Below are 24,350 nucleotides of genomic sequence, written 5' to 3' on the forward strand. Positions count from 1 at the left end.
GTAATAATTACAGAGATTACCATTATAACCTGACCTTAGTGATTACAGAGGCACTGTGCGGAGGGAGATAGGGGTAATAATCACAGAGATTACCATCATAACCTGACCTTAGTGATTACAGAGGCACTGTGCGGAGGGAGAAAGGGGTAATAATCACAGAGATTACCATCATAACCTGACCTTAGTGATTACAGAGGCACTGTGCGGAGGGAGAAAGGGGTAATAATTACAGAGATTACCATCATAACCTGACCTTAGTGATTACAGAGGCACTGTGCAGAGGGAGAAAGGGGTAATAATTATAGAGATTACCATCATAACCTGACCTTAGTGATTACAGAGGCACTGTGCAGAGGGAGAAAGGGGTAATAATTATAGAGATTACCATCATAACCTGACCTTAGTGATTACAGAGGCACTGTGCAGAGGGAGAAAGGGGTAATAATTACAGAGATTACTATCATAACCTGACCTTAGTGATTACAGAGGCACTGTGCGGAGGGAGAAAGGGGTAATAATTACAGAGATTACTATCATAACCTGACCTTAGTGATTACAGAGGCACTGTGCGGAGGGAGAAAGGGGTAATAATTACAGAGATTACCATCATAACCTGACCTTAGTGATTACAGAAGCACTGTGCAGAGGGAGAAAGGGGTAATAATTATAGAGATTACCATCATAACCTGACCTTAGTGATTACAGAGGCACTGTGCAGAGGGAGAAAGGGGTAATAATCACAGAGATTACTATCATAACCTGACCTTAGTGATTACAGAGGCACTGTGCAGAGGGAGAAAGGGGTAATAATTACAGAGATTACCATCATAACCTGACCTTAGTGATTATAGAGGCACTGTGCAGAGGGAGAAAGGGGTAATAATTACAGAGATTACCATCATAACCTGACCTTAGTGATTATAGAGGCACTGTGCAGAGGGAGAAAGGGGTAATAATCACAGAGATTACTATCATAACTAGGGATGTGCGCCGGAGCATTTTTGCCGGATTTGGATTTGGATTTGGCTCTAATTCGTCGTCCGGCTTTGGATTTGGATTTGGATTTGCCAAACTGCGGTGACTGGCTTTGGATTTGGATTGTTTTACAAAAATTGACAAAAAAAGCTAAAATCACATAAATTGGTCTTTTTTTTCTTCCTAGAGTATTATTAACCTCAATAACATTAATTTCCAGCCAATTTAGACCATATCACAGTTTATAATATTGTTTTCAACATTATTGGCCAAAGGTTGCAGTGAGCTGACTGGTTACTAAGCGACAAAGCAGCGGCACAACGACACAGACACCACAGTATAAAGCACATCTATGACACATTGCCACACAGCAGTGGCAGAAATTAAAAGTAGTGCACCCACCCAGTGGGGTACGGCCAGCAGAATCACAGTACTTGTTTACGTAGTGGGCTACGGCCCAAGGAGTCACAGTGCACAATCTTATTCACATTACACCGCACATAGGGCCTGATTCACATTACACCATAAAGTAGTGTCTCTTATTTATGTTACGACACACAGTAGTGCCCCTTTTACACAATGCCCACAGAAGTGACCCTTTTACACAATGCCCACAGTAGTGACCCTTTTACACAATGCCCACAGTAGCGGTGTCCCTTACACAATGCCCTCAGCAGTGGTGCCCCCTATGCAGTCCCCTTAGTAGTAGGGTCCCCTATGCAGTGCCCCCAGTAGAATGCCCCCCAGTAGTATGCCCCCCATTAGCAGGCCCCCCAGTAGTATGCCCCCCATTAGCATGCCACCCAGTAGTATGCCCCCCATTAGCAGGCCCCCCCAGTAGTATGCCCCCCATTAGCAGCCCCCCCAGTAGTATGGTCCCCCCAGTAGTAGGCGGCCCCAGTAGTAGGCTGCCCCAGTAGTATGCCCCCCCCAGTAGTATGCCCCCCCAGTAGTAGGCTGCCCCAGTAGCAGGCCCCCCCAGTAGTAGGTCCCCCCCAGTAGTAGTAAGCCCCCCCAGTAGTATGCCCCCCCAGTAGTATGGCCCCCCAGTAGCAGGCCCCTCAGTAGTATGGCCCCCCCAGTAGCAGACCCCCCAGTAGCAGACCCCCCCAGTAGTATAGCCCCCCCAGTAGCAGGCCCCTCAGTAGTATGGCCCCCCCAGTAGCAGACCCCCCCAGTAGTATAGCCCCCCCAGTAGCAGACCCCCCCAGTAATATAGCCCCCCAGTAGCAGGCCACCCCAGTAGTATGGCCCCCCCGCACCCCCGGTAGCAGACCCCCCCAGTAGCAGATCCCCCCCAGTAGCGCCCCCGGCCCTTGCACAAGTAAAAAATAAATAAATAAAAACTTACCTGATTCCCCGCTCCCGCGCCGTCCACTCTGCTGTTACACGCTGAGGAGTGAGCTGGAAGACGGAGCTCATGTGTGAGCTCCAGCCGGCTCCCTCCGTGCAGCAGCCAATGAGAGTCTGTGTGACTCTCATTGGCTGCTGTAACAAACACACAGCTGCCGCTGGCGGCTGTGTGTTTGTGTCTGTTTAGGGCAGAGCACTATCACAGTGCTCTGCCCTACACAATAGGAGCCCTGATGTCGGATCAGGGTTCGGGTGGACTCGGATCCCCAATGTTCGGAGCGGTTCGGATTCCACAGAATCCGAACCGCTCATCTCTAGTTGTGATAGGCCCAGGGGCTCTCTCCTACCCCCCACTGCTGCACAATAGAGGTGACAGGCAAGGGCCCGCCGTCCTGCTCCGTCCTGCGCTCCCGCTCCATCTCCTACCTAGGCTGCTGCCGCCCGTGCAATAAAGTTTTTAATTGTTGTGAGCCAGCATGTGTGACGTCATGAAGTCACGCCACACCGCTGAAAGAGGGGCCATAACATGTGAGGACTGGACTGAGGCTAGCAACAACCCTGGATGGAGGGGCAGCCAGAATAGAAGGAGGTAAGGTTAGTATCTTATTATTCTTGCATTATTGTTGTCCCTGCTCCAGGAGGCTGTGGGGGAAAGAGGGGGATTGTGGCGGGGGGGAGCACTAGGGGAATAAGGGGAAATAGTACTATATCTAGCTGATAATCAGTATAAGTATTTTGTTCCATGAACCAATCATTAATTTATCTGTAAAAGACTGACACTGATTAAGAGGGTAACTCTGGGATTCCAACCCCTCCCGAATTGTGTATAGCCACTAACCTTGAAAGGGACACTTTTGCCACAGAAAGTGGGTCATTTTCTTATTTAAAGAAAAATAATATCTGATTTAGACAAGCTAATTGGCAACATTTGCATGAAATAAAAAATCTTTGGGAAGATAATGCTTTTTAGGAAAGCCGCATGCCCCAAACTGGCAATAGCAGTAATTCCCAACTGTCAAGCATAGTGACAATTTTGTCTATAACAGCAGAGAAATTAGCAGTATAAAGCTGAGACAGATCAGAATAATCTGTACACCCAAATATTTAAGTTTAGAATCAGCTTGTTTAATTGAGTCATGGTGGGAATCACTTCGTGTGAAAACGCAGGACCCATTCTGCCCACTAGCAGAATGGGTCCTGTGCACGCGCAGATTTGCGATAATCGGGAATTTGCAATCAGTAGTGCACTTGCGTGCACTGATGAATCAGGGCCTATGTGTGTTTTTTTCCTTTCTGTATTGTTGATATATACTCACTTCTAAACTATAATAAGCTAACATAATAATTACACAACACATGATATAAACAAAAAAACTGGATTGGATTTATTTTATTTTTTTTAAAAACAAAAATCTAAATTTTACCTCAAAACACTCCTCATCCTCTCCACAGACTCTTAGATAAGCCCCAAATAATTGATTAGGAGGTTCAACTCCCTCCTCAGTACATCCTGCCAATCAGGCCTCTGACGTTCTGCATCTGAAATAGAAATGAAAAAAAGAATATCAGCATATTTCTGACACTTTATGTACAAATGCAAACAGTAACATACAATAAAAACTTATGCACAAGATTATAAATAATAAATAAAATAAACATCACAGTGTAATGCTGGAGACACACCTGATGATATTTTGTCCAATCTAGCAGATTGGAGAACATATTGTCAGCACTGGCCAGTGTGTACTATATCGCTGATGATACGCTCTCCCGCACGTTGTCATACACATTGCCCATTGTGCACCCTGCATGCAGGAAACTTGTTGCATTTCATAAATGGAGCAGAAGCACACAGTTGACACTTAGGGGTAAATTTACTAAGATTCGAGATTGACCCAATTTGCAAAGAGATTAATCTCACTGTAAATCGCCAAAACTCAGGGGATTTAATCACTTTTTTTATTCCAAATTTACTAACAGGCGATTTGAGGTTAAACGAGTTTACAGGAGATTTCTCACCTGAGATTGCAGTGTTTTCTCTCTGCAAATCTCTCCTGAGCTAGCAGCCTGCACATATCAGTGAGTTATGTGAAGGCTGCTTATGTGTTAGACCTGTAAAAACTTGTCAGCCTGTCCTGGTACCTAAAATTACAGGGAACAAAATGAGTAGGGTTCCACCATAATTTAGGTATGAGTATCAGGCTGCAGAGCCAGTCCTGGTTTTAACTATAGGGGGGAAAAAATTACGTAGGAGTCCCACTATAATTAAAACCAGCACCGGACCCAAAACGACCAGGGTATAATGCCACAACCAAGAGACCCTATTACCGGGTCTCCAGAGCTTAAGCATTCTCACACCAAGGCTCTACATGGGTAATAAAGTGTAAAATAGATGTAAACTATTGTATTTTGCCTTTGGCACTTGTGGAACTACAAGAACCAGCTGGCGGCCGGCACCTGTACCCAGGGCTGGCCCTAGCCCAAATTTTTTGGCAAGCGAGTATTTTTTTGGCCCCCCCCCTATGCAGTGCCCCTTTTACAGTGCCCCCGGTAGTGGTCCCTCCAGTGCAGTGCCCCTTGTGCCCCCAGTAGTAAGCCCCTTATATAGTGCCCCAGTAGTACTCCCCCCCATGCAGTGCCCCCAGTAGTGGTACCTCCCTATGCAGTGCCCATTATATAGTGTCCCTAGTAATAGTCCCCCCTCTTGTTGTGCCCCCAGTAGTAGCCCCCCTTGTAGTGCCCCCAGTAGTATTTCCCCCCCTTGTAGTGCCCCCAGTAGTATTTCTCCTCCTTGTAGTGCCCCCAGTAGTATTTCCCCCCCTTGTAGTGCCCCCTGTAGTATTCCCCCCTGTAGTGCTCCCAGTAGTCCCCCCCTTGTAGTGCCCCCAGTAGTATTCCCCCCCTGTAGTGCTCCCAGTAGTCCCCCCCTTGTAGTGCTCCCAGTAGTCCCCCCTTGTAGTGCCCCCAGTAGTGTACCCCCCCTGTAGTGCCCCCAGTAGTATTTCCCCCCCTTGTAGTGCCCCCAGTAGTACTCCCCCCATGCAGTGCCCCCAGTAGTATTCCCCCCCTTGTAGTGCCCCCAGTAGTATTAACCCCCTATAGTGCTCCCAGTAGTCTCCCCCCTTGTAGTGCCCCCAGTAGTAATCCGCCCCCCGCAGTAGAGACATAATAAAAAAAGAAAAAGAAAACAACACTTACCTGACACCCGCTCCTGGTCCTGCCACCGAGATCAGCTCCTCCATCCGCCGCTTTGCATTATGGGAGTGACGCATCATGGGAGTGACGCGTCACTCCCATTACCCACTGCGGGAGCCGGAAGATGTCCGGCTCCGGCAGTGGGAGCAGCAGCCGATGAGAATCTGTCAGACTTTCATCAGCTGCTAAAGCAAACACACAGCTGCCGGCTCCGGCGGCTGTGTGTTTGTGCTGTGTAGCGCTGACCAAACTCCGTCCGGTCACCGCTACACACGCGGTGCAGCTGTGTGACAGAGACACAGTCTGCACCATGGCCCGCATGGTATGCAGCTGAGGTGCCCTTCACTATGTGGCGCCATACGCAGCTGCGTACCATGTGTAACGGGAGAACCGGCCCTGCCTGTACCCCCACTGTAAAATAACTAGTTAAATAAAGACATGACACACACCATAGTTAGTAAAGATTTATTACACACATTCATCAATCACACATACTTACTTTCTACCAGATGTTTCTGTCCTCTTCTCCGAGTAGAATCCGTGTGTATGGACCAGCAGCAAAGATCCTATACTCACCTAATCCTCACACTGGTCTCCGTAGGATGCCGGGGGGGGGGCGGTCTTGGCAAAATAAGAACACGCTTACCCGATACCATACGGACTAGAATTTGTTTGTGTCTTGTCACACATACAAATACTACATGAATGCCAGCTGACTGGACGTCATTGGGTTTCCCACATTCTGCCAGCGAATCAGAGGCTGCTTCACATCTAGCAGCCTCTCATTGGTAGGGGTACAAATGGGTACCAGCCAATGAGAGGCTGCTAGATGTGATTCGGCCTCTGATTGGCTGGCGGGATGTGGGAGACCCCGTAACATCCCATCAGCTGGCATTTGCGTATTATTAGTATGTGTGACAAGACACATACCAATACTAATACTAATAAATAAACCACCTTATTGATAGCATTGATATTGCATCTGCAAATATAACATAATGCAAAATACCTAAATACTGTATGGAGGTTCCCTTTAATCACACTGTATATATGGGTTCATTTAAAATGTTTCATATTGTCTGCAGTAAGTGAGTTGGAAATTACAGTATAGCTCACTATGTGCAAATGCTGAATAATATTGAAATTAGAGATGAGGGGGTTTGGATTTCCACGCCGAGTTCGGATTTTTCTGGCAAAAAACAGGACTCAGAAAGAGGCAAAATGTCATCTTTCATGGACAAACATCATCATTCCTGTTCAAAAGTCCAGGAATGATGATGTTTGTCAATGAAAAATGATGTTTTGCCTCTTTCTGAGTCCCGTTTTTGCCGGGAAAAATCTGAACTCGGCGTGGAAATCCGAACTAATCTGAACCCGCTCATCTCTAATTGAAATAAAACCATTTATCTGCTTTTCCAATTGGTTGGACTTTTCTGTATAGATCATTATATGAATGAACGCCCCTTATACATCCCATTCTGCATCTGTGATTAGTAGGCCGTGTGATGGATGCCCAGCTCACATCATCATAGTTGCTTGTTGTTATTCTATTCTCCACTTGGCCTACACATAATAAATAGGGAAATGTTATGTGGTGACTAAGGTATATGTAAATACTATAAAAAAAGAAATAAACCACCTTCTTGATGGCATTGATATTGCATCTGCAAACATAATGTAATGCAAAATCAGTGTTTTTATTTTGTCCTTGTAAAAGTACTATAGGATTTTGCCATTTGTCAATTTGGATTTCAAAATGCTAATGATTTGAAATATGATCATTATACCATTCACTCATTCTTACTGTGTATTCATTATGCCAGAATTTAGGCTACAGTAAATATACTGTAGGTGTTTATGATAAAAACATAAAAGGCTGAAATTGCATTGTTATGTCATAGTCAGGTCCCCCTCAGTAGCGCACGCAGGGGGGGTTTCTGAGTACCCAGAAACCCCCCTTATAGCCAAATTTGTTTTTCAGAGATGGAGACAGTCTTGTCTCCGTCTCTGCACTAGCCGCGGGTGCAATGGAGCTGCCGCGGCTCCACTGACAAAGAGCTCTGATTGGCAGAGCTCTCTGCATAGGATACGAGGGGATTAGGCCACCGGGAAAAGTTCCCGCTGGGCCAGCCCCATCATCTCCTCTGCCAGGCCGGCTTACTACCTGCCAGGCCGACTCAGGCTGCCTGCAGGCCCGCCGGCGGCAGTGCTTCCAGGGTTTGCAAAGCTGACACCCTTCCTCCCCACCACCTGCACTCATTGGTGAGCGACGGCGGCGGCAGTGACAGTGCTCGGACTCGGAGCCGCGGAATCAGTGCCGCAGCAGTGGGGAGCTGTGGTAAGTGTATTGCAGGGGACACTGACAGTGTGGAGGCTGCAGTATAGGGCCGGGCAGAATATCAGAGAGCTGTGGAAGCTAGTCACTGGCCTGTGGTTGAGTAGGATACTTTGATGTCTGCAGTGTGAGCTGAGAGCAAGGGGTTTGGTAATGGGCTGAAGAAGGTGCAGCAGAGTGCTGTTGTGACTGCATAGGAAAACAAAAAACTCTGTAAATAAACTGGGGCACATGGATGGTTTACAAAATGTACTTTTTGTTTCATTTTTACTAGGGGTGTGCACCGGCCACTTTTCGTGTTTTGTGTTTTGGTTTTGGATCTGGATCTTTCTTCGTGTTTTGGATCTGGATTGGTTTTGCCAAAACCACCCTTCCGTGTTTTGGGTTCTGGGTTTTGTGTTTTGGATCTGTATTTTTTTTTTAAAAAAGCATAAAAACAGCTAAAATCACAGAATTTGTGTGTTTTTCTGCTCCTATGCTATTATTAACCTCAATAACCTTAATTTCCACTCATTTCCAGTCTATTCTGAACACCTCACACCTCACAATAGTGTTTTTATTAGGGGTGAGCGGGTTCGGATTTCTGAAATCCGAACCCCCCCGAGCCCCCCCGATCCGAGTCCGATCCGAATCAGGCTCGACTTTTCCCGCCTGACTCGGATCTGAAATCGAGGCAAAACGTCATCATCCCGCCTTCCGAGTCTCGCGGGTTTTGGATCCTATATAAGGTACCCGCGTCGGCGCCATTTTCTCACTCGGCTGTGGACAGTGAAGAGGGAGGGTGGGAGTTAGGGCTGTGTAGTGTAGTGTAGAGTAGTGCTGCTGTTGTCCACTACTTCAAAGTCCATAGGGGCTGGCTGTGTTGTGCTGTGCTGCTGTTGTTAATAGGGGCTGTGTCCACTACTTCAAAGTCCATAGGGGCTGGCTGGACTGTGTTGTGCAGTCAGTTCTCCATAGGGGCTGTGTCCACTCCAAAGTCCTGTGCAGTGTCCCAGTCCTAAAGGGGTGCTGTAGTGTTGTCCAGGGGGTGCTCTGTCCATCAGGGGTGCTCCCCCCAAGTGCTAAAAAAATAATATATTTTCTGTGTTTGTGAATTGTGTGTGCAGTAGCCGCACGTGCATCAACAAAGTAGTGCCAAGCGTGCGCCTGTGTCATAAGTAAAGGGCCGGCTGGCTTGACCGTTAAAGGGTGCTGTAACCCCCAAAGTACACTCCAGTCCAAACCAAAAAAAAAATTATTTTCTGTGTTTGTGAATTGTGTGCGCAGTAGCCGCACGTGCATCAACAAAGTAGTGCCAAGCGTGCGCCTGTGTCATAAGTAAAGGGCCGGCTGGCTTGACCGTTAAAGGGTGCTGTAACCCCCGAAAGTACACTCCAGTCCAAACCAAAAAAAAAATTATTTTCTGTGTTTGTGAATTGTGTGCGCAGTAGCCGCACGTGCATCAACAAAGTAGTGCCAAGCGTGCGCCTGTGTCATAAGTAAAGGGCCGGCTGGCTTGACCGTTAAAGGGTGCTGTAACCCCCAAAGTACACTCCAGTCCAAACCAAAAAAAAAAATATTTTCTGTGTTTGTGAATTGTGTGCGCAGTAGCCGCATGTGCATCAACAAAGTAGTGCCAAGCGTGCGCCTGTGTCATAAGTAAAGGGCCGGCTGGCTTGACCATTAAAGGGTGCTGTAACCCCCAAAGTACACTCCAGTCCAAACCAAAAAAAAATTATTTTCTGTGTTTGTGAATTGTGTGCGCAGTAGCCGCACGTGCATCAACAAAGTAGTGCCAAGCGTGCGCCTGTGTCATAAGTAAAGGGCCGGCTGGCTTGACCGTTAAAGGGTGCAGTAACCCCCGAAAGTACACTCCAGTCCAAACCAAAAAAAAAATTATTTTCTGTGTTTGTGAATTGTGTGCGCAGTAGCCGCACGTGCATCAACAAAGTAGTGCCAAGCGTGCGCCTGTGTCATAAGTAAAGGGCCGGCTGGCTTGACCATTAAAGGGTGCTGTAACCCCCAAAGTACACTCCAGTCCAAACCAAAAAAAAAAATATTTTCTGTGTTTGTGAATTGTGTGCGCAGTAGCCGCACGTGCATCAACAAAGTAGTGCCAAGTGTGCGCCTGTGTCATAAGTAAAGGGCCGGCTGGCTTGACCGTTAAAGGGTGCTGTAACCCCCGAAAGTACAGTCCAGTCCAAACCAAAAAAAAAATTATTTTCTGTGTTTGTGAATTGTGTGTGCAGTAGCCGCACGTGCATCAACAAAGTAGTGCCAAGCGTGCGCCTGTGTCATAAGTAAAGGGCCGGCTGGCTTGACCGTTAAAGGGTGCTGTAACCCCCGAAAGTACACTCCAGTCCAAACCAAAAAAAAAATTATTTTCTGTGTTTGTGAATTGTGTGCGCAGTAGCCGCACGTGCATCAACAAAGTAGTGCCAAGCGTGCGCCTGTGTCATAAGTAAAGGGCCGGCTGGCTTGACCGTTAAAGGGTGCTGTAACCCCCAAAGTACACTCCAGTCCAAACCAAAAAAAAAATTATTTTCTGTGTTTGTGAATTGTGTGCACAGTAGCCGCACGTGCATCAACAAAGTAGTGCCAAGTGTGCGCCTGTGTCATAAGTAAAGGGCCGGCTGGCTTGACCGTTAAAGGGTGCTGTAACCCCCGAAAGTACACTCCAGTCCAAACCAAAAAAAAAATTATTTTCTGTGTTTGTGAATTGTGTGCGCAGTAGCCGCACGTGCATCAACAAAGTAGTGCCAAGCGTGCGCCTGTGTCATAAGTAAAGGGCCGGCTGGCTTGACCGTTAAAGGGTGCTGTAACCCCCAAAGTACACTCCAGTCCAAACCAAAAAAAAAATTATTTTCTGTGTTTGTGAATTGTGTGCGCAGTAGCCGCACGTGCATCAACAAAGTAGTGCCAAGCGTGCGCCTGTGTCATAAGTAAAGGGCCGGATGGCTTGACCGTTAAAGGGTGCTGTAACCCCCAAAGTACACTCCAGTCCAAACCAAAAAAAAAATTATTTTCTGTGTTTGTGAATTGTGTGCGCAGTAGCCGCACGTGCATCAACAAAGTAGTGCCAAGCGTGCGCCTGTGTCATAAGTAAAGGGCCGGCTGGCTAGACCGTTAAAGGGTGCTGTAACCCCCGAAAGTACACTCCAGTCCAAACCAAAAAAAATATTATTTTCTGTGTTTGTGAATTGTGTGCGCAGTAGCCGCACGTGCATCAACAAAGTAGTGCCAAGCGTGCGCCTGTGTCATAAGTAAAGGGCCGGCTGGCTTGACCGTTAAAGGGTTCTGTAACCCCCAAAGTACACTCCAAACCAAAAAAATATATATTTTCTGTGTTTGTGACTTGTGTGCACTGTGGCTGCACGTGCATCAACAAAGGAGCAGCGCCAAGCGTGCGCCTGTGTCCCATAAGTAAAGAGCCGGCTGGCTCATTTCTTAAAGGGTGGTGTAACCCACAAAGTGCACTACTCTCCAGCAAAAATAAAAAAATATTTTCTGTGTTTGTGTGCGCTTTAGCCACACGTATATATATCAATATAACATAAATGGAGGACCAAACTTTCTCCGATAAAAATAAAATAGGGAAAGATCAAGAACCACTTCCTCCTAGTGCTGTTGCTGCTGCTGGGAGTTGTTCATCATCCCAGAGAGGAAGTAGGAACATCACTACTTTTACTAAACAATTGACCCTACAACAGTCCCTAGCGATGAGGATGAAGTACGACAGCAGTCATCCTGAAGCAAAACGTATAACTGAGGCCTTGACTGCTATGTTGGTGTTAGACGTGCGTCCGGTATCCGACATTAGTGCAGTGGGATTTAGACAATTGATGGAGGTAGTGTGTCCTCGGTTCCAAATCCCGTCTAGATTCCACCTGCATCCTCAAAGCAGCAGCGACAAGCGTGCGTCTGTCTGTTAAAGGGTGGTGACACCCTCAAAGTGTGCTACACAAACAATTAAAATATTGTTCTTTTTTTTTCTGTCTTTGTGAAATGTGTGGGCTGTAGCCGCACCTGCATCCTTAAAGCAGCAGCGACAAGCGTGCGTCTGTCTGTTAAAGGGTGGTGACACCCTCAAAGTGTGCTACACAAACAATTAAAATATTGTTCTTTTTTCTGTCTTTGTGAATTGTGTGGGCTGTAGCCGCACCTGCATCCTTAAAGCAGCAGCGACAAGCGTGCGTCTGTCTGTTAAAGGGTGGTGACACCCTCAAAGTGTGCTACACAAACAATTAAAATATTCTTCTTTTTTATTTGGTCTTTGTGAAATGTGTGGGCTGTAGCCGCACCTGCATCCTTAAAGCAGCAGCGACAAGCGTGCATCTGTCTGTTAAAGGGTGGTGACACCCTCAAAGTGTGCTACACAAACAATAAAAATATTCTTCTTCTTTTTTCTGTCTATGTGAATTGTGTGGGCTGTAGCCGCACCTGCATCTTTAAAGCAGCAGCGACAAGCGTGCATCTGTCTGTTAAAGGGTGGTGACACCCTCAAAGTGTGCTACACAAACAATTAAAATATTGTTCTTTTTTCTGTCTTTGTGAATTGTGTGGGCTGTAGCCGCACCTGCATCCTTAAAGCAGCAGCGACAAGCGTGCATCTGTCTGTTAAAGGGTGGTGACACCCTCAAAGTGTGCTACACAAACAATTAAAATATTGTTCTTTTTTTTTTGGTCTTTGTGAAATGTGTGGGCTGTAGCCGCACCTGCATCCTTAAAGCAGCAGCGACAAGCGTGCGTCTGTCTGTTAAAGGGTGGTGACACCCTCAAAGTGTGCTACACAAACAATAAAAATATTCTTCTTCTTTTTTCTGTCTATGTGAATTGTGTGGGCTGTAGCCGCACCTGCATCTTTAAAGCAGCAGCGACAAGCGTGCGTCTGTCTGTTAAAGGGTGGTGACACCCTCAAAGTGTTCTACACAAACAATTAAAATATTGTTCTTTTTTTTTCGGTCTTTGTGAAATGTGTGGGCTGTAGCCGCACCTGCATCCTTAAAGCAGCAGCGACAAGCGTGCGTCTGTCTGTTAAAGGGTGGTGTAACTCTCAAAGTGCTCCAAAAAATAAAAAACTATTTTTTTAATGTGTTTGTGACTTGTGTGCGATGTAGCCGCACTTGCATCCTCAAAGCAGCAGCGACAAGCGTGCGTCTGTCTGTTAAAGGGTGGTGACACCCTCAAAGTGTGCTACACAAACAATAAAAATATTCTTCTTCTTTTTTCTGTCTTTGTGAATTGTGTGGGCTGTAGCCGCACTTGCATCCTCAAAGCAGCAGCGACAAGCGTGTGTCTGTCTGTTAAAGGGTGGTGTAACCCTCAAAGTGTGCTCCACAAACAATAAAAATATTCTTTTTTTTTTTCTGTCTTTGTGAATTGTGTGGGCTGTAGCCGCACTTGAATCCTCAAAGCAGCAGCGACAAGCGTGCGTCTGTCTGTTAAAGGATTACATCGGTGACAGCATCCAAGTAGGCATGTCAGACAGTCCGTACCTGTACTGGCAGGAAAAAGAAGCAATTTGGAGGTCCCTGTACAAACTGGCTCTATTTTACCTGAGTTGCCCCCCCTCCAGTGTGTACTCCGAAAGAGTGTTTAGTGCAGCCGGGAACCTTGTCAGCGAAAGGCGTAGGAGGTTGCTTCCACAAAATGTGGAGAAGATGATGTTCATAAAATGAATTATCAACTCTTCCAGGGAGACCAGCCTCCAGAACGTACAGAGGGACCTGTGGTTCCAGCAGGGACGAATTAATACTCTGTGAGGATGAGGATGTACACACTGAAGAGGGTGAGGAATCGGTGGATGAGGAGGATGAGGATGAGATCTTGCCTCCGTAGAGCCAGTTTGTGCAGGGACAGATAAATTGCCAGCTTGTTTTGTTGGGGGCCCAAACGAACCAATCATTTCAGCCACAGTTGTATGGCAGACCCTGGCGCTGAAATGATTGGTTTGTTAAAGTGTGCATGTCCTGTTTATACAACATAAGGGTGGGTGGGAGGGCCCAAGGACAATTCCATCTTGCACCTCTTTTTTTTCTTTGCATTATGTACAGTTTGGGGCCTAGTTTTTCAATGCCATCCTGTCTGCCACTGCAGTTTCACGCCTAGATGGGTCACGTGTTTGTGCCGCCCCCTCGTGTCGCTTAGCATAGTCATCCAGCTACCTCGGTGCAACCTTTTGGACATAAAAACACTATTGTGAGGTGTGAGGTATTCAGAATAGACTGGAAATGAGTGGAAATTAAGGTTATTGAGGTTAATAATAGCATAGGAGCAGAAAAACCTACAAATTCTGTGATTTTAGCTGTTTTTATGCTTTTTTTCAAAAAAATACAGATCCAAAACACAAAACCCAGAACCCAAAACACGGAAGGGTGGTTTTGGCAAAACCAATCCAGATCCAAAACACGAAGAAAGATCCAGATCCAAAACCAAAACACAAAACACGAAAAGTGGCCGGTGCACACCCCTAGTTTTTATGTCCAAAAGGTTGCACCGAGGTAGCTGGATGACTATGCTAAGAGATACGAGTGAGCGGCACAAACACGTGGTCCATCTAGGAGTGACACTGCAGTGGCAGACAGGATGGCAGTTTGAAAAACTAGGCCCCAAACAGTACATAATTCAAAGAAAAAAAAGAGGTGCAAGATGGAATTGTCCTTGGGCCCTCCCACCCACCCTTATGTTGTATAAACAGGACATGCACACTTTAACAAACCAAACATTGCAGCGCCAGGGTCTGCCACACGACTGTGGCTGAAATGATTGGTTCATTTGGGCCCCCACAAAACAAGCTGGCAATTAATCTGTCCCTGCACAAACTGGCTCTACGGAGGCAAGATGTCATCCTCATCCTCCTCATCCACCGATTCCTCACCCTCTTCAGTGTTGTACACATCCTCATCCTCACAGAGTATTAATTCTTCCCCGCTGGAATCCACAACCACAGGTCACTCTGTACGTTCTGGAGGCTGGTCTCCCTGGAAGAGTTGATAATTCATTTTATGAACATCATCTTCTCCACATTTTGTGGAAGCAACCTCCTACGCCTTTCGCTGACAAGGTTCCCGGCTGCACTAAACACTCTTTCGGAGTACACACTGGAGGGGGGCAACTCAGGTAAAATAGAGCCAGTTTGTACAGGGACCTCCAAATTGCCTCTTTTTCCTGCCAGTACAGGTACGGACTGTCTGACATGCCTACTTGGATGCTGTCACCGATGTAATCCTTTAACAGACAGACGCATGCTTGTTGCTGCTGCTTTGAGGATGCAGGTGCGGCTACAGCCCACACAATTCACAAAGACAAAAAAAAAAGAAGATTTTTTTATTTTTTGTGGAGCGCACTTTGAGGGTTACACCACCCTTTAACAGACAGACGCACGCTTGTCGCTGCTGCTTTGAGGATGCTGGTGCGGCTACAGCCCACACAATTCACAAAGACAGAAAAAAAAAAATTTTTTTATTTTTTGTGGAGCGCATTTTGAGGGTTACACCACCCTTTAACAGACAGACGCACGCTTGTCGCTGCTGCTTTAAGGATGCAGGTGCGGCTACAGCCCACACATTTCACAAAGACAGAAAAAAAAAGCAGAATTTTTTTATTGTTTGTGGAGCGCACTGAGAGTTACACCACCCTTTAACAGACAGAAGCACGCTTGTGCATTGGGTACCAGCCAATGAGAGGCTGCTAGATGTGATTCGGCCTCTGATTGGCTGGCGGGATGTGGGAGACCCCGTAACATCCCATCAGCTGGCATTTGCGTATTATTAGTATGTGTGACAAGACATATACCAATACTAATACTAATAAATAAACCACCTTATTGATAGCATTGATATTGCATCTGCAAATATAACATAATGCAAAATACCTAAATACTGTATGGAGGTTCCCTTTAATCACACTGTATATATGGGTTCATTTAAAATGTTTCATATTGTCTGCAGTAAGTGAGTTGGAAATTACAGTATAGCTCACTATGTGCAAATGCTGAATAATATTGAAATTAGAGATGAGGGGGTTTGGATTTCCACGCCGAGTTCGGATTTTTCTGGCAAAAAACAGGACTCAGAAAGAGGCAAAATGTCATCTTTCATGGACAAACATCATCATTCCTGTTCAAAAGTCCAGGAATGATGATGTTTGTCAATGAAAAATGATGTTTTGCCTCTTTCTGAGTCCCGTTTTTGCCGGGAAAAATCTGAACTCGGCGTGGAAATCCGAACTAATCCGAACCCGCTCATCTCTAATTGAAATAAAACCATTTATCTGCTTTTCCAATTGGTTGGACTTTTCTGTATAGATCATTATATGAATGAACGCCCCTTATACATCCCATTCTGCATCTGTGATTAGTAGGCCGTGTGATGGATGCCCAGCTCACATCATCATAGTTGCTTGTTGTTATTCTATTCTCCACTTGGCCTACACATAATAAATAGGGAAATGTTATGTGGTGACTAAGGTATATGTAAATACTATAAAAAAAGAAATAAACCACCTTCTTGATGGCATTGATATTGCATCTGCAAACATAATGTAATGCAAAATCAGTGTTTTTATTTTGTCCTTGTAAAAGTACTATAGGATTTTGCCATTTGTCAATTTGGATTTCAAAATGCTAATGATTTGAAATATGATCATTATACCATTCACTCATTCTTACTGTGTATTCATTATGCCAGAATTTAGGCTACAGTAAATATACTGTAGGTGTTTATGATAAAATCATAAAAGGCTGAAATTGCATTGTTATGTCATAGTCAGGTCCCCCTCAGTAGCGCACGCAGGGGGGGTTTCTGAGTACCCAGAAACCCCCCTTATAGCCAAATTTGTTTTTCAGAGATGGAGACAGTCTTGTCTCCGTCTCTGCACTAGCCGCGGGTGCAATGGAGCTGCCGCAGCTCCACTGACAAAGAGCTCTGATTGGCAGAGCTCTCTGCATAGGATACGAGGGGATTAGGCCACCGGGAAAAGTTCCCGCTGGGCCAGCCCCATCATCTCCTCTGCCAGGCCAGTGTGAGCTGAGAGCAAGGGGTTTGGTAATGGGCTGAAGAAGGTGCAGCAGAGTGCTGTTGTGACTGCATAGGAAAACAAAAAAGCTCTGTAAATAAACTGGGGCACATGGATGGTTTACAAAATGTACTTTTTGTTTCATTTTTACTAGGGGTGTGCACCGGCCACTTTTCGTGTTTTGTGTTTTGGTTTTGGATCTGGATCTTTCTTCGTGTTTTGGATCTGGATTGGTTTTGCCAAAACCACCCTTCCGTGTTTTGGGTTCAGCTTGTTGCTGCTGCTTTGAGGATGCAGGTGCGGCCACTGCGCATACATGTCACACACAAACACAGAAAAAAAGATTATTTTATTTAGTTGGAGCGCACTTTGGGGGTAACACCACCCTTTAACAGACAGATGCACGCTTGTCGCTGCTGCTTTGAGGACAGTATCATATGCAGTGACAGTAGACTTGTCAGAAATTGTTGGCACGTTCTTCAGTCCGGACCAGATGTCCAAACCGGCCCTTGACTTATGACACAGGCGCACGCTTGGCGCTGCTACTGTGTTGATGCACGTGTGGCTACATCGCACACAAGTCACAAACACAGAAAAAAAAATGTTTTTTATTTTTTGGAGCACTTTGGGGGTTACACCACTCTATAACAGACTTATGGGACACAGGCGCACGCTTGGCGCTGCACCTTTGTTGATGCACGTGCAGCTACAGTGCACACAATTCACAAAGACAGAAAAAAAAGATTTTTTTATTGTTTGTGGAGCGCACTTTGAGGGTTACACCACCCTTTAACAGACAGATGCACGCTTGTTGCTGCTGCTTTGAGGATGCAGGTGCGGCTACAGCCCACACAATTCACAAAGACAGAAAAAAAATAAGAATTTTTTTATTGTTTGTGGAGCGCACTTTGAGGGTTACACCACCCTTTAACAGACAGACGCACGCTTGTCGCTGCTGCTTTGAGGATGCAGGTGCGGCTACAGCCCACACAATTCACAAAGACAGAAAAAAAAGAAGAATTTTTTTATTGTTTGTGGAGTGCACTTTGAGGGTTACACCACCCTTTAACAGACAGACGCACGCTTGTCGCTGCTGCTTTAAGGATGCAGGTGTGGCTACAGCCCACACATTTCACAAAGACAGAAAAAAAAAGAAGAATTTTTTTATTGTTTGTGGAGTGCACTTTGAGGGTTACACCACCCTTTAACAGACAGATGCACGCTTGTTGCTGCTGCTTTAAGGATGCAGGTGCGGCTACAGCCCACACAATTCACAAAGACAGAAAAAAAAAAAAATTTTTTATTGTTTGTGGAGCGCACTTTGAGGGTTGCACCACCCTTTAACAGACAGACGCACGCTTGTCGCTGCTGCTTTAAGGATGCAGGTGCGGCTACAGCCCACACATTTCACAAAGACAGAAAAAAAAAGAAGAATTTTTTTATTGTTTGTGGAGCGCACTTTGAGGGTTACACCACCCTTTAACAGACAGACGCACGCTTGTCGCTGCTGATTTGAGGATGCAGGTGGAATCTAGATGGGATTTGGAACCGGGGACACACTACCTCCATCAATTGTCTCATCCCACTGCACTAATGGCGGATACCGGACGCACGTCTAACACCAACATAGCAGTCAAGGCCTCAGTTATACGTTTTGCTTCAGGATGACTGCTGTCGTACTTCATCCTCCTCGCTAGGGACTGTTGGAGGGTCAATTGTTTAGTAAAAGTAGTGGTGTTCCTACTTCCTCTCTGGGATGATGAACAACTCCCAGCAGCAGAAACAGCACTAGGAGGAAGTGGTTCTTGATCTTTCCCTATTTTATTTTTATCGGAGAAAGTTTGGTCCTCCATTTATGTTATATTGATATATACGTGCGGCTAAGGCGCACACAAACGCAGAAAATATTTTTTTATTTTTGCTGGAGTAGTGCACTTTGTGGGTTACACCACCCTTTAAGAAATGAGCCAGCCGGCCCTTTACTTATGGGACACAGGCGCACGCTTGGCGCTGCTCCTTTGTTGATGCACGTGCAGCCACAGTGCACACAATTCACAAACACAGAAAAAAATTTTTTATTTTGTTTGGAGTGCCCTTTGGGGGTTACAGCACCCTTTAGCGGTCAATCCAGCCGGCCCTTTATTTATGGGACACAGGCGCACACTTGGCACTACTTTGTTGATGCACGTGCGGCTACTGCGCACACAATTCACAAACACAAAAAAATATATAATTTTATTTTGTTTGGAGTGCCCTTTGGGGGTTACAGCACCCTTTAGCGGTCAATCCAGCCGGCCCTTTATTTATGGGACACAGGTGCACGCTTGGCACTACTTTGTTGATGCACGTGCGGCTACTACGCACACAATTCACAAACACAGAAAATATTTTTTTATTTTGTTTGGAGTGTACTTTGGGGGTTACAGCACCCTTTAATGGTCAAGCCAGCCGGCCCTTTACTTATGACACAGGCGCACGCTTGGCACTACTTTGTTGATGCACGTGCGGCTACTGCGCACACAATTCACAAACACAGAAAATATTTTTTTATTTTGTTTGGAGTGTACTTTGGGGGTTACAGCACCCTTCAATGGTCAAGCCAGCCGGCCCTTTACTTATGACACAGGCGCACGCTTGGCACTACTTTGTTGATGCACGTGCGGCTACTGCGCACACAGTTCACAAACACAGAAAATATTTTGTTATTTGGTTTGGAGTGTACTTTGGGGGTTACAGCACCCTTTAATGGTCAAGCCAGCCGGCCCTTTACTTATGACACAGGTGCACGCTTGGCACTACTTTGTTGATGCACGTGCGTCTACTGCGCACACAATTCACAAACACAGAAAATATATATTTTTTTGGTTTGGACTGGAGTGTACTTTGGGGGTTACAGCACCCTTTAACGGTCAAGCCAGCCGGCCCTTTACTTATGACACAGGCGCGCGCTTGGCGCTACTTTGTTGATGCACGTGCGGCTACTGTGCAAACAATTCACAAACACAGAAAATATTTTATTTTTTTTTGCACTTGGGGGGAGCACCCCTGATGGACAGAGCACCCCCTGGACAACACTACAGCACCCCTTTAGGACTGGGACTCTGCACAGGACTTTGGAGTGGACACAGCCCCTATGGACAACTGACTGCACAACACAGTCCAGCCAGCCCCTATGGACTTTGGAGGAGTGGACACAGCCCCTATGGACAACAGCAGCACAGCACAACACAGCCAGACCCTATGGACTTTGGAGGAGTGGACACAGCCCCTACGGACAACAGCAGCACAGCACAACACATCCAGCCCCTATGGACTTTGGAGGAGTGGACACAGCCCTTATGGACAACAGCAGCACAGCACAGCACAGCACAACACTACACTGCACTACACTACACTACACAGCCCAGCCAGCCCTAACTCTCACTCTCCCTCTTCACTGTCCACAGCCGAGTGAGAAAATGGCGCCGACGCGGGTACCTTATATAGGATCCAAAACCCGCGAGACCCGGAAGGTGGGATGATGACGTTTTGCCTCGATTTCAGATCTGAGTCAGGCGGGAAAAGTCGAGCCTGACTCAGATCTGCCTCGGATCGGGGGGGCTCGGGAGGGTTCGGATTTCAGAAATCCGAACCCGCTCACCCCTAATTTTTACACAGCAAAATTATGTTCTGAAAAGCGTATAGATGTACAGCGGTCTCCTTGCTGTGTGTATGTAAAGTATGTACAGTATGCTGTGTGTAAGTTTTCTTGTGTTTTCATGTACTGTATATATGCACAGTATGCATGCCGTAAGTATGCTTATGTATGTAAATATGCTTACGTGTGTGGGTGTGTCTGCAGGGGCGGATTGGGCATTACATTTTGCAGGGAAAATCCCAGTGGGCCGATTGGTTGTGGGGCCGCTTGTTAATTGAGGCCCCGCCCCCCGATTCGCGTCACTCAGCCGGCTCCTATGTGTTTTACACAAGGAGCCCGGCTGCCTATCAGTACTGCCTGGCCGCGCGTCTGAGCCTCTCTCGTGAGAAGAGAGGCCAGCGTATAGTCGGCGTCAACAAGGAGGAGTGAGGTGAAGTGGCGCGGGACCGCAGGTGACAGCGTGGCTGCGGTGAGGGTAAGTTGCGGCGGGGATGGGGGACCGGTCAGAGCAGTCTGTCAGCCTGATCACATCCTCTCCACTCTCCCCTCCCCAGGCTGTGAAGTGTCATGTTTAAGTTTCATTTCACAGCCTGGGGAGGGGGCAGAGTGGAGAGGAGACAATTGGGTTTGGCTGCAGTCTAGGGGGTGATAATCTGTCTGTGGAGGAGGGGGGGTCTGATATACTAGGGGTGGAGATGATGATCTGTCTGTGGGGGAGGGGGGTCTGCGGTATTAGGGGCGGGGGAGATGATGATCTGTCTGGGGGAGGGGGGTCTGCTATACTAAGGGCGGGGGAGATGATCTGTCTGTGGGAAGGGGGGTCTGCTATACTAGGGGTGGGGGAGATGATCTGTCTGGGGGAGGGGGGTCTGCTATACTAAGGGCTGGGGAGATGATCTGTCTGGGGTTGGGGGTCTGCTAACTTAGGGGTGGGGGAGATGATCTGTCTGGGGGATTGGGAGTCTGCTATACTAAGGGCGGGGGAGATGATGATCTGTCTGGGGATGGGGGTCTGCTACATTAGGGGTGGGGGAGATGATCTGTCTGGGGGAGGGGGGGTCTGCTATACTAAGGGAGGGGGAAATGATGATCTGTCTGTGGAGACGAGGCGGTTTGATCTGTCTGGGGAGGGAGGGTATTCTGTGCTAAGGGGAGATGATCTGTGTGTGAGAAAGAAGGGCTATTCTGTGCTAGGGCAGGAGGATGCCACTGAGGAGACGCAGGATGATGGCGCTCGGGAGACACAGGAGGATGGCACTGTGGGTGGATGGTGCCGGAGTGAATTGGGGGTGGCACTGGAGAGGCGCAGGGTGATAGCATTGAATAAACACACGAGAGGGGATAGGTTGGAGACACACCAAGGCGGTGGTGCTGGAGACACACATATAGGATGGTAGGAACGCTGATACTATTAGAAGAAAACACTGGGGCACAGTAATCTTCAGTAAGATAACAATTCTAATGAAACCATATTCTGATGTAAATGGAACCAAAGGAGCAAATATATTTTATTAATATAAAATTGTTTGATATGGGAAACCCACATTTATAATCTGGTTGAACCTCTGTTGCATGATAATAACATTGGTTTTATTGAGACACATACAGACGGCTTCCAGACCATGGGATCTCATGCATGAATAGCATATACCAACTCAAGACACTGCCTGTCCAGGGAGGATCAATTTCTTCAGAAATTCCCCGTTGCAGAGAAATCATATAGGTAAGAAAATACTCATTCACATGCTTGATGTTCTTAGTCACTGGAGAGAGGGACTGTGGGCATACCCATCAGCTCCTGGAGCGGTAGGCATGGCCCCAGTGTGACTATGACTGAAACAGGGGAAGTGGCTTGCGGGCATGGTGTTTCGCATTAGGCCGCACCCCTTTTCATGAGGCCACACCCACTTTTTCGGCGCGCACACCGAGAGCCGCTTTCACAGATTTTTCCAGGGCCACTTTCAATTCCCAATCCGCCCCTGTGTGTCTGTGTATGTTATGTGTAAGTATGCTTATAAATCGTGTGTGTATGCTATGTGTAAGTATGCTTATAAATCATGTGTGTATGCTAGGTGTGTGTATGTTTATATACATAGAAAAAAAAATAAATAATATATATATATATAATATTAGAACCCACCCATAAAAATCTTGCGTTTGCCACTGCCGCTGAGCTCTGTGATGTTACAGGATTCTCATCACTCTGAGAGAGTTGGTTGGACAGAGAGGTTCTCAGAGAATTTGTCCCAGGACAGATATTTGCACAGTTATAGGATTTTTCTTTATACTGTATAGATTCAAAACCCAATTCCAGGAGGCCGCCTCTTCACCTGAACAGGTAATGAAACTGAGATCTCATAGTGGTTCATAATATTTGTTTAATCTGTTATATTAATACTATAGCTAGACTGGGCAGACACACACCACTTTAGGAACTGTAGTTATAGTACATAGAAATCATCTGCCCACTTTATTTATATATATATGTATTTTACCAAGGAATAATGCATGCATCATATTGGCCTAAATACATTATATACATATAATACAGACCAGAGGCTCTGGGCATTACAATTACAAACACCTTTATATAGTGATAAGACAGAAGCTTTGCTATAAGGCAAGTGAGAGTTATAAGTAACTATAGTAGGTTCTCATATATGACTTCTTATAACGAGTAGGTTTCTTATATGGTGATGTCTCTTGTTCTACTCCTCCTATTAGCCTGAAACTATAACATTGCCAGCTGCATTGTGTCAGGGATTTATTCTAGTAATAAAACTGCAACATGGAAAGTAATGGTAATAGTTTCAGACATCATTATTATCAATTGACAGAACAATACTGATAAAGGCATCAAGAGTGAATCAGAAAAGAGATATTGAATTCGGGTCATAAATGTATAAAATAATATTTTTTTTTTTTAGTGATATTTGGGAACCAAAGTAAAACTATACCTATAATATTATGTGAATGCTATAGGGACTAGATAACTCAAAGCATACCCTGTCTCTGACACCAACCAACCAACCAAGCAACATCATAATGAGTAATGTATACATGAGCTAGTGATGGCAGTGGGGATGTATAGATGCTGCAGGCCCTTCATTTAGAATTTGTTTTTTAACTTTTAGTTTATTGATATTTTCTATTAATTTGTATGAACTTTAAGTTCAGAGCCGCAACAAGGAATGTATGCGTGGTGCCACCATCCATTGAACAATGCCTGGGGTGACATTGCAACTGCCCTGTTGCACCTGCATTTGGTTTTTAGGGTGTCTGAAATGTAGCCTATAGAGCTGTCACAGAGCCACCTTTCGGTGCTCCAGGCAAATGTCCTGCAGCCTGTAGAGCTACTGGAGCATCCTTTGAACATTCCTGGGAACTCTTCTTCCTCCTTGTCCTGGTGGACCCAAATCCTCAATGTGATGTCATTCCACGACATGAGAAATTTCAGAGGGCAGGGCTGGCATGGGGTGGATTATATCCCTGCTATGGCCCTGTTTAGAGATAGCTTCAGTTGGAAGGATTTTATTTTCATTACTTTAACACCTTCCTCTCCCCAACCATATGGTTATATCATTGATGGCCAGGCTAAATTATCATCAGCTCAATACTCTATACCCAGGTTTAGCTAGTGCCAATCACTAGTGGTATAATGGGTCCAATTCTAATCTTGTCATAACACATATATTTCTCCCAGCTCAGAAGTGAACAATACAGAAGGGAGATGTAGGACTTTTTATGTAATAGTACAGAGACTAGAGTAGATGAGTGACAAATTGCATGAACCAATAGAACCAATAGGACACAAAAGAAGTGACATCAGGCATTACTACCAACTGAATCCAGTTCTCAATA

General features: G+C 46.0%; 1 protein-coding gene across 1 annotated transcript in view; it reads right to left on the reverse strand.

Moving 5' to 3' along the window:
- The window catches only part of LOC148524696 (solute carrier family 12 member 3-like), an 80,230-nt gene extending 56,296 nt beyond the window's left edge, over window positions 1-23,934 (reverse strand). The window contains exons 1-2 of the mRNA XM_088471935.1: window positions 23,804-23,934; window positions 6,454-6,505 (exon numbers count right to left, since the gene is read on the reverse strand). Coding sequence (XP_088328061.1) covers window positions 6,454-6,505; window positions 23,804-23,934 — 183 coding nt within the window. The remainder of the gene's footprint in view (window positions 1-6,453; window positions 6,506-23,803) is intronic.
- Between the last annotated feature and the right edge of the window lie 416 nt (window positions 23,935-24,350).

This window comes from Taudactylus pleione, unplaced genomic scaffold, assembly GCF_031769625.1.
Source record: "Taudactylus pleione unplaced genomic scaffold, aTauple2 ptg000117l, whole genome shotgun sequence".
NCBI lineage: Eukaryota > Metazoa > Chordata > Amphibia > Anura > Myobatrachidae > Taudactylus > Taudactylus pleione.